General features: G+C 38.7%; 1 protein-coding gene across 1 annotated transcript in view; it reads left to right on the top strand.

Annotated features, from left to right (window-relative positions):
• The window catches only part of LOC107563813 (integrin beta-1-A-like), a 27851-nt gene extending 16637 nt beyond the window's left edge, over positions 1–11214 (top strand). The window contains exons 3-16 of the mRNA XM_016248780.1: positions 2452–2537; positions 3567–3786; positions 3930–4100; positions 4185–4423; positions 4520–4675; positions 4762–4857; positions 4980–5069; positions 5591–5731; positions 5940–6142; positions 6231–6469; positions 6581–6803; positions 6884–7116; positions 7218–7384; positions 9837–11214. Coding sequence (XP_016104266.1) covers positions 2452–2537; positions 3567–3786; positions 3930–4100; positions 4185–4423; positions 4520–4675; positions 4762–4857; positions 4980–5069; positions 5591–5731; positions 5940–6142; positions 6231–6469; positions 6581–6803; positions 6884–7116; positions 7218–7384; positions 9837–9902 — 2330 coding nt within the window. The 3' untranslated portion in view covers positions 9903–11214. The remainder of the gene's footprint in view (positions 1–2451; positions 2538–3566; positions 3787–3929; positions 4101–4184; positions 4424–4519; positions 4676–4761; positions 4858–4979; positions 5070–5590; positions 5732–5939; positions 6143–6230; positions 6470–6580; positions 6804–6883; positions 7117–7217; positions 7385–9836) is intronic.
• The last annotated feature ends 81 nt before the right edge of the window (positions 11215–11295 follow it).

Genomic DNA, 11295 nt, shown 5'->3' with positions numbered 1-11295 from the left:
TTACTGATCCTGGGAGAGTAACGTTAGACTAAAATGCCGGCAGTTCTCACTCACAGTCTGTAAGTACATTTTCATTTAAAGGATTTACCACTGATGATTCAAACGCGAGTTTTGGGCAGTAGAGTAGCACTTGTTGTTTGTCATTTCTCTGATCACAAATGCAGACAGAGTTTTATGTTAACGCGGCGTGATGCAATGCAACGCTATGCGTAAAAAGACAGTATAAGTCATTATAATCAGTAATTATGCCCCCACTGGATGCAACAAATGCCTCGTTTGTAATGGGTTTTAATTTTTTTGTCTCGTCGCTCCGGCCGGGACACGGTATCAACAGTATGGTAAGGGGCGTAACATTTCCGTCTCACGCTTGAGGTATTCGGCCAATCACAATGCACTGGATAGCTGGCCAATCACAGCACACCTCGCTTTTTCAGACCGATGAGCTTTGTAAAAATCGACATGTTTCAAAAAGGGGGGGCATAGAGGAGAAACAATAATGTACAGTATGTGGAAAATAATGTTTTTTTTTACTTTAAACCGCATAAACACATTTCACTACACCAAATACACAAAATAATGTTATTTTTAGCAACATCATATGACCCCTTTAAGCTTTAAAGCGTTTCATCCAGGTCGCCAGTAGCAAACAATGGAGCGCGCTCTGCTGGACAAACGAAGTAATTACACCATTTCAAGCATTTTATCTGTGTTTATATGTGCTGTAAAAAAAATTAATATCGGCAGCATATTCGCCGATACCTAACGACAACAGGCTCATATCGGCCGATGATATAGGCAAAACGATATCGGTCAGGCTCTAATATGATCTGTCTGTAAAATGATTAAAAAACAAAACTGTCATGGCAATTTGCTGTCTAAAAAGTGGATGTGGGAACCCTGCAGGTTTATGTGGGTTAAAAGTAGGGTAGGCGATTTCTGAGAGGGTAGCAATAGCAAGCTAGCATTGAAAGCATAAGATCCCACCCTCCCTGCAAATCACTCTCCAAAGCCATGCCTCCTTCAAAACACATGACCGCACACAGACAGACCAGAGTCTAACCATCAACATGATGAGAGACTGTGTTGGTGCAGGGTTGAATGCAGTGCTGTCAGATGCTGTCTCATTCACCGGTGAGAAAACATTACTGTACAAAGCGCATGATATTACAATAATAACACCTTCCATTCTCGCTCGGTCTGCAGTAGCATAACGGAACGTGCTGATGACGCATCATGTCTGTGTGAACGGGGTGCACGGAGGTATGCAAATACATACTTTGACAGGCAGGCAGGGCAGCCTATCATACCTCTCGGACCGAGGGATATGATTGGACAAACATTTTATGGTCCTACGTCTTCCACCGATGATATAAATTAGGGCTGCACGATTAATCGCATGCGATATTTAACGTGCATCTTGTCAGAAAGCCGGTTCTGTAATCAGCGGTAAATCTCCATCACCTGCGGGCTTTCACATTGAGCAGCATTAACTACACAGAGCCGTTGTTCACTGAGGAGCTGCGCTAAAAATCGCGCGAATATGAACGTGGTTTGGCGCAGCTCGTCTGTGAACAACGGCTCTGTGTAGTTAATGCTGCTCAATGTGAAAGCACGCAGGTGATGGAGATTTACCGCTGATTAAAGAACCGGCTTTACTGATAAGATGCGCGTTAAATATCGCTTGCGATTAATCGTGCAGCCCTAATATAAATACATTTAGACCACTTAGCTTAGTGATTGCTGTCGGGATGTGAGGAGAGACTTACAACCAGCATAACCAAAAATGCTTTTGAACCAAATCACCTAGCCTGCATTTAATGCAGTCTTCGATGTTGTCCTCATCTCATGTTAATGAAGTACTTGTCTTTTTTTCCCCTATTTGCAGGTAAAAAAACCAAAAAACATTTTCAGACTTCTCTGTATGTGTAGGAGCAGCCTGACTTTTGAGTGAGATATTTTTATTTTTTTGGAAGCTCCACTCAGAACGCACACCAGACCAGAGGCTGTTAAAATACTCGTAATACTGTCCAGATCATGTTAGACATTTGCAGTGATTTTCATTCCAGGAATATCTCCCAATATGGCAGCAGTGTGGAATCTAAGAGTCTCACAGCATTAATGCAGGATAGTAGGAATGCGATATATACATCATCTTCTAGCGCTGTCCCACAGTCCTGTGCGATTTATTCTGGATGTGCTGGCCTCATGGTTTCCATTTAAGTCTTTAGAGAAAGCAGTAAGGATTCCCTCATTAATACAGTTCACATGACCTCGCTGCAGCATATGGCCACTCTGCATCTATTTTAGAATGACAGTCTCATGAGACAGAAGAATATTGCGTATGGCTGGCCACAGTGTTAGTTATAAAATTTTCTTTGATTTGGATTTCCTGTGTTAGTGGTGGGAGGGAATTGAGAATGATGGATGTTTTTGTTGTGTGTGTGTGTGCAGATGGTAACGAATGCACCAAAGCCTCGGCCCAGTCCTGTGGAGAATGCATTCAGGCCGGAGAAAAATGTGGCTGGTGTACAGACGAGGTGAGTTCAGACGAAACCATTAAAGACGGAAATGGCTGCTTTTGCAACAGTGTGCATTTAGGGAAAAATGTTATGGGGGAAACCATTTCCTGTAGTCAGATTATTTGTTTATCCAAGTCTGTAGAGGACATCCTGTGATTCTGCAAACAATTCTGTCATTTTTGGGCGAGCGAAGTATCCAAAGGAACCAGTGATTTGAAGTGACATCACCTTCTGTCCCACCTTTATTCGCCTGTAGTTTATTACTCACAGTTTCTTGAGTCATTTTAGTGGAACTTGAGCACATCGTACCCCTCAGTGTTCATGAGTCAACATCCTGTGGGATCATGTCTGTTCCTGCCATGTGGAGCAGATTATGGCAGGACAGGAAGCACCAATCATGGACCACATTAAAGAAACCGGGAAGTGTACTATCACTAAACTACATGTAATGCAGGGCGGGGGGCTTAAGCTCTGTTGGGAATGTGCCCCGTCTTAATTGTTTCAACAGGCACACTGCACATCCTCATCCCGACTAGCCCAACACAGCAACATTGGCTTAACCAATGGTGTGAATTTGGGGTGGGACTATTTGTCTGTCTGACCAATGGCAGGCAGGTGGAGTGTTCTGGAATTTTTTTTTTTTTTTACTTTATTTTATCATTTTTAATTACTATATTTAAAAATCATATTTATTATACTATATAATCACATAAAAAAACTTAACATATTGTATAGTTTTAATTCCATCCTATTAATTATTGACATTTATTTGTACAAATATTTCATATTTCAATATTTTTTTACAGCGGTAGAACTTTACAAATTTACAGTGAGTATTTAGAGCCTGGACCTATTCAATTAAATATCCCTGCTATAGATAGCTATAGTGTTATTTAATTTTATATGTTCCTTAAAACTGCTCTATCTTTTGTAAGATTAAATCCTACTGATGCCATGCTCCAAAGGGTGCTATTATTGATGGAGTGTTTATAATCTTTCTCTTTTGTATTTCTTCTCTTCCTTAAACTCCTTTGTCTCTTTCTGCAGGACTTTCTGAAACAAGGTGAGCAGAAGTCCACACGGTGTGATGAGATTGAAGCTCTGATTAAGAAGGGTTGTTCTAAAGCCAGCATAGAAGATCCTCGGGGAACTGTTACCGTCAACAAGAACCAATCTTTAACAGACCGCACACAGGATGGAGTAAAACTGAAGCCAGATCAGATCACCCAGATTCAACCACAGAAACTCACCCTAGACCTCCGATCAGGTACTATGTACTCCCTCCCCAACTCCAGGAATGCTTATTAAATAATTAATTTAATAAAGTTGAATGTCATGTGAAGTAAGGGTCTTCTTCTGGGTCCCCTGTAAAGCTTTATTCTGAACCCATGGTCTCTCATTCTAACCCAGGTGAAGCTCAGACGTTCAATCTGACATTCAAGAGGGCTGAGGATTATCCCATTGATCTCTACTACCTGATGGACCTCAGCTACTCGATGAAAGATGATTTAGAGAACGTCAAAAACCTGGGAACCGACCTGATGTTTGAAATGCAAAAGATCACATCTGACTTCAGGATTGGTAAGGAACCTCTGAGGATCCATGCTGGATTTGTCTATAATTGTATTGCACTGCACTGCTTTCATTCTTTGTCAATGTTTCTAGGCTTTGGCTCCTTTGTGGAGAAAACCGTCATGCCGTACATCAGCACGACACCAGCCAAGCTGCTAAACCCCTGCACATCAGACCAGAACTGCACCAGCCCGTTCAGCTATAAAAATGTGCTGAGTTTGACTGCCGATGGATCTCAGTTTAATAACCTTGTAAGCAAACAGCAGATCTCAGGAAACCTGGACTCACCAGAGGGAGGGTTCGACGCCATCATGCAAGTGACTGTCTGTGCGGTATGTATAATATATACATTTGTACATATATATAATCACTGCTGACTTGTCAGCTTTTGGAACTGAAGGTTGTGCTTCATCTTAATTGTGTAACAGAACCAAATCGGCTGGAGGAATGTTACCCGTCTGCTTGTGTTTTCCACGGATGCTGGATTCCACTTCGCTGGAGATGGAAAACTGGGCGGCATCGTGCTTCCTAATGACGGGAAATGCCATCTGCAGGAGAACATGTACACTATGAGCCATTACTATGTAAGTGTGTGTAACGCCGTGAGTCATTACTGCATATAGAATATATGTGAAATGAAATATATGTCATTTATTTCCATCCCTTCTAGGACTATCCTTCGATCGCACATCTGGTTCAGAAATTAAGTGAAAACAACATTCAGACCATTTTTGCTGTAACTGAAGAGTTCCAGCCTGTTTACCAGGTAATAAAGCAGACATCTTTTGTCTCTACATCAATAGGCAAGTCGGATTCTGTAACACTACTGGAAACAAAATACTGCATGGGAAAAAATGCCTGGACAAACTGTTTTTATCTTTGTAAAAGGAGCTGAAAAACCTCATTCCAAAGTCAGCTGTGGGAACGCTGTCCTCCGACTCCGGCAATGTGATAAAACTCATTATTGATGCATATAATGTGAGTAGATTGCAGTAACTAAAGAGGCTGTAATTCAACTTTTAGTTTGATTTTATAAAAAAAAAAAGTTGTTTCTTCCTTTGTTCTCGACAAGATAATGTAAATTATTTAATTCTAATAAAAAAAAAAGTTAAACGTTAAACAATTTAAAACAACTGTTTCCTATTTAATATATTTTAAAATGTACATTTATTGCAGTGATAGCAAATTTACTTAGGCTATTGAAAGTGTCAGTATTACATGATCCTTCAGAAATCCTTCTAATTTGCTGCTCAAGAAACATTTTTATTATCAATAAACAGTTGAAAACAGCTGTGCTGCTTAATATTTTTGTAGAAGTCATGATATTTCTATCTAAATATAAATGTCTTTACTGTTACTTTTAATCAATAGAAAGTTTCCTTGCTGGAAAAAAGTATACACCACCACCCCAAAAAAAATCATAAGTCCAAATTTTTTGTCAATTTTAAATGTACAAATTTGAATTTGAAATAATCCTTTCATAAATCTGTCTTTCTCAGTCTCTGTCTTCTGAGATCATTCTGGAGAACAGTAGGCTCCCCGAAGGTGTATCCATCTCCTACATCTCCCACTGCAAGAATGGAGTGAGCGAGAAAGGAGAAAATGGGAGAAAGTGCTCCAACATCTCCATTGGAGATCAGGTGAGAATAATATCCTCCAGTTAAAACCCTCTATGACAGTTTCATCAGATGTTCAGTACTTTCCATTGGATACAATTTCCTAAATAACGGACCCTTTGCTAATTCAGAAAATTTTTATTTGCTCTTCCTCTTTAAAGAAATTTGATAGCAACATGAATAAAAACTGCAAGACTGCAAATCAAATCAGCACTCTTTATTTTCGTCACAGGTGACGTTTGAGGTAGCGGTCACGGCTAAAGGCTGTCCATCTAAAGGTAAATCAGAGACTATAAAGATCAAGCCGCTGGGCTTCACTGAGGAGGTAGAGATCGTCCTCAACTTCATCTGTGAATGTGAGTGTCATGAAGACGGAATCCCAAACAGTCCAGCATGTCACTTTGGCAACGGTACCCTGGAGTGTGGAGCATGCAGGTGAGTTGAATTATTCATACATGGTTAGTTAGTTGTATATAAGACCATATCAATAGCAATAATGTTATCTATGTCTGCTTATTTTCAGGTGCAATGAGGGACGTATTGGCAGGGTTTGTGAATGTAGTAAAGATGAGGTCAGAACAGAAGATCTGGATGCGAACTGCCGCATGGATAACGGCACGGACATCTGCAGCAACAATGGAGACTGCGTTTGTGGAACGTGTGAGTGCAAAAAAAGAGACAATCCAGAGGAGAGATACAGCGGGAAGTTCTGCGAGTGTGACAACTTCAACTGCGACCGCTCCAACAACAAGCTCTGTGGAGGTACGACTCTGCTGAAATAACACTTTTCTGATCTGATCTTCACATATGTAGAGTTACATATGTTTAATGATTAAACGGATGAGGAGTTACAAACTTTCTCCACCTTTCCAGGTCACGGTCGTTGTGAATGCCGAAAGTGTATCTGTGATGCTAACTACACAGGAAGTGCTTGCGACTGCTCTTTGGACCCCTCAACCTGTCTGGCCAGTAACAAGCAGATCTGTAACGGTCGGGGCACCTGCGAGTGCGGCGTGTGTAAATGTACCGACACAAAGTTTCAGGGTCCAACCTGTGAAATCTGCCCAACCTGCCCTGGAGTTTGTACTGAACACAAGTGAGTTACTAACAGGACATTTGCTTGAACCACTGGCTCTGCTAGCAGCACTAAATATATTCGCCTGGCTTTCCTCACAGGGATTGCGTCCAGTGCCGAGCATTTGGTACTGGTGACAAGAAAGACACATGTGAGAAAGAATGTAGCTACTTCAATCTTATAATAAAGAAGAAGAAGGAGGAACTTCCTCAGCCCAACGACCAGCCCTACATCAATCACTGCAAAGAGCGTGACGCTAACGACTGTTGGTTCTTCTTCACCTATGCTACCAAGAACGACAGCACCGTTGAGGTCCATGTGGCAGAGGAGCTTGGTAAGTGGAAGATGAAATAAGTACCAGCAGGTCTTGAGTTATATATTTTTTTGTTAAATAGTTATATTGTTTCCCATAATGCTTTGTGCCTGTGTCCACAGAGTGTCCCTCTGGCCCTGACATCATTCCCATCGTAGCTGGTGTGGTCGCAGGAATCGTTTTGATTGGTTTAGCACTCCTGCTCATCTGGAAGTTGCTCATGATTATTCATGACCGCAGAGAGTTCGCCAAGTTCGAGAAAGAGAAGATGAATGCCAAGTGGGACGCGGTACGTTTCTCTAAATTTACCTATTTTAGTGGCCTAGAGAAAGCTGTCAAAGTTATTTTCGGAAAAACAACATCTACATGAAATGAATATGTAATATTTCTCAATATAGATGTATTTTCATCTAGCACAGTGCAGATAGTTATAATGGGATTTCTGGCCTTATTGTGTGAGGTGTGGCCTCTCTGGCACAAAGGGAGGTCATCTGCTGGGCGCTGCTAGTATTGCAGTTCATGAATCCTACAGAATATTGCAGCAAAAGAAGGGCTTGGTGCTCAAGAACATTTGGCTCAGAGGCTTATGAAAATGCACATAGGTCTATTTAAGGCATTTAAATTAATGCATTAGATGTCTTTCATCTAGAGCTAAAATTATCAATTGGGGTAGCTGTATATTAACCCTGTGAAGCCTGGCATATGAAATAATAGTCTGGAAAATGATTTTTTATTTTTTTTTGCAAGTTGTATATGTTTTATTTATTTATTTCACCAGGCTTTTATGGCCCAAATAGTATGATATAGTGAGAATATGTTCACATTCATGGAGGAATTTTTTTTTTTTTTTATTATAAAAAATTCATTCAGAGATCCAAACTGAGCAAAAATATGTAGTTTGGTGCAGATGGTATTTATATGGCAAAAAAGTAAAATGAAGTTCTGATAGATTGTAATGTAAATCAATGAGATCTAACAGACTGTATACATAAAATGCATATAAAGGCCCAAATAGTATGATATAGTGAGAATATGTTCACATTCATGGAGAAAAATTTTTTTTTTAAATTTTTTTTTATTATTAAAAATTCATTCAGAGATCCAAACTGAGCAAAAATATGTAGTTTGGTGCAGATGGTATTTATATGGCTAAAAAGTAAAATGAAGTTCTGATAGATTGTAATGTAAATCAATGAGATCTAACAGACTGTATACATAAAATGCATATAAATGTCAGCTGTCGCTCTATATATCCCAATAATATGTTTAGTAAGGTGATATTTAAATGCTTAGTTTTATGATCAAAGCTCTGTAGCTTTTATTGTAGTGGACAAAATTCATTGATGATTAAGAGATGCACAGTTAAATGTTCCTCAATCTTGATGTGTCGTATTTGATACATTTTAACATGATTTTTTCCCCTAAAAAATTATGCATGGATAATCAAGTCGAAGTTCTTTCAGTCCAGTAAATGTTCATTCAAGTTATTCTTATGTTTACTTAATAAAGATCATTAAAGATGTCACAGCAAAATACAAGTGTACAATGACTTGAAGATGGACGTTTTTAGAATTATATTAAAAGGCCTTTTACTTGCTAAAAAGGTATGAATTTCAAAGTATGAATTGATTTTAGGCTTTATAAATGCATTGTCTTATGTAATTTGTACTGAACTGGTCAAAACCGCAGGGTTTTTCGGCTTTTTGTTTTCTTTATTTCAGTTCTGTTTTTCTCACTCTGTCACATTAGTTTCTTTCTGCCTTTCTTTCTTCAAACCTTTTCTTCTTGTCATATCTAGCAAGAGAACCCAATATACAAGAGCCCCATTAATAAATTCCAGAATCCGAGTTATGGAAATAAGGGCGTCACACTCTGAGTCTGTACTCTTCTTTGCTACTTGCATGTGCTTTTTCTTCCTCTTTCTGTCTATTTATCTTTCATGTGACTTTAACAACAACCTCAGAACCATGTATAATATGAACAGTTTCTAAATAGTCATTTGCAGTTATTTAATCTAATTCACTAATTATTAGGACATTTCTTTTTGTGTCATTTTACTCACCAGCATGTCGTTCCAAACCTGTATGACTTATGATCTGGGGAACACAAAACCTCAGACTCCATTTTTCTATGAACGTTTGATCCTTAAAGGAACAGTTTACTCAAAAATGTAAATGTACTCTTCCTCAGGCCATCCAAGATGTAGATGAGTTTGTTTCTTCATCAGAACAGATTCGGAGAAAGTTGCAGTGAATGGGTGCCATCAGAATGAGAGTTCAAACACGGATAAAAACATCACAATAATCCACATGACTCCAGTCCATCAAATAACAATGCTTTATCAGCTGTTTGGACTCATTCTGACGGCACCCATTCACTGCAAGTTTCCCCAAATCTGTTCTGATAAAGCAAGCGATTTCATGCTAAATATCTCAAAATCTGTTCTGATGAAGAAACAAACTCATCTTAGATGGCCTGAGGATGAGTACATTTTCATTTCTGGATGAAAAATTAATAAAAATTCCAATACTTAAAAAGCTTAGGTATTTAAATTGCTGCATATACAATATAACAGTGTTTGTGTTTGATTGTGTGCCTTTTGTAATGCTTGCTAGTTTTAATATACTTTTTTTTACAACCAAAGTTTACTGTATTTGCTTTGAAGTGTCCTAACCTGGCAACTGTGTAGTTATATTAAAGGTTGATCTAATTATCCTCTCTTCATCACCATTGATCTCCAGGGTGAGAACCCCATTTACAAGAGTGCTGTGACGACGGTGGTCAACCCTAAATATGAGGGCAAGTAATGGACGAACGTGTCCATCTTCAAGCAACACTGTATGCAGAACAATTCAAGAGGAACGGAAGAGTTGAAGTTCACTTTGTTTATTTTCTTTTTTGTCTGTGTGTGTGTGTGTGTGTGTGTTCTTAAATCACCTTTTGGCTGTGCATTTGCCACTGTTCAGTATAATCTATTAACCTGTGTTTCTATGCATCGTTTTGGAACTGTACAGTATGTATAAACTTGAGTTTTTACTTTTTTATGCAATCTTAGACAATAATTTCAGTGTTCAGTTTTTTAGCCACAGATCTGCCTTGTTTTTCTGAATGTTAAAACTGATCATGTTGGGTTAGATGACGGGTTTTGTAGGTATGATGTGGTCAAGTATGCATGAAGAATGAATATCCACAAAGACTAGACACATCAACCGGCTTGAGTCCAGTAACTAGTTGCTCATTAGAGCCAGTTTGTGTCTTATGATGGTTCAGGAAACTTTCTGAACCTGTGGATGGAGTGTCCTGTCACTGGTATAGTAGGTAGCTGTAGCGGACCACTGATGTTTGTACACATGGTGCTTTTCATGTAGACGCTTATGTCGTCTGCATAATCCTGGACGATTTGAATCCAGATTCTAATGTTTAGGTCTATGTGACCATGGATCTGTGTGCTCACGTCGCCTTCCTTTGGTCTGCGAGTCAGATGGTTTAGTGTCCTTTTATTGAGCACATTGATTATGATTTCAATGAATCTAAAATGGACAGGTTTAGTATCTTTTAATTACGTCACACAAAAATGTACATTTGTTGTAATTTCATCTGTCAAGTGTTTGGCAACATCTGAGTTGTTAGAGGGACATTTTCATCATTGTCTGTGAATGGAACAATCAACTTTATTATTATTATTATTGAAAACATGAGTGTAAACTCATATGAAAAGATCTTCAGGTTTTAGATTTGTTTGAAGAGTGAGGAAATGAAAACTCAGGTCCTGAATTTCTCTCTATCACTGATGCCAAATATTTACGTCTACTGTGCAAGAACTATATTCCAGATGTGGATTTCACATTTGTTTTTGTAATTTAATTTGTCCCTTTGTAACATCATTGTTCATAAATGAGACTGACTGCTCAGATTATTGTTGGTAAAGATCAGTGTTAAAGAAAGATAACTTGTTTTTTCCTTTTATTTTCACTTTTTTAATCTCTAAAGCTTTCAAAAGCTTAATCATGTTGCATACACACTTTGCATTTTAAAGTGCCTTTTTCATTTTTTGCATCATGCCCACTGTCTTTTGTTTCTAGGAGTTATTTATTAAAATAAACAACCCAAAACACTGGACTGCATTGTTATCTGTGTAGTAGTGAGCTATTCGTAACAGCCAATATGTGCTTTTCTCTTCTTACTGCTACATAGTGATTG

Source organism: Sinocyclocheilus grahami, unplaced genomic scaffold (assembly GCF_001515645.1).
Source record: "Sinocyclocheilus grahami isolate Dianchi unplaced genomic scaffold, SAMN03320097.WGS_v1.1 scaffold890.1, whole genome shotgun sequence".
NCBI lineage: Eukaryota > Metazoa > Chordata > Actinopteri > Cypriniformes > Cyprinidae > Sinocyclocheilus > Sinocyclocheilus grahami.
Note: the sequence above shows the minus strand (reverse complement) of the source record. Positions and strands in the feature narration are given on the sequence as shown.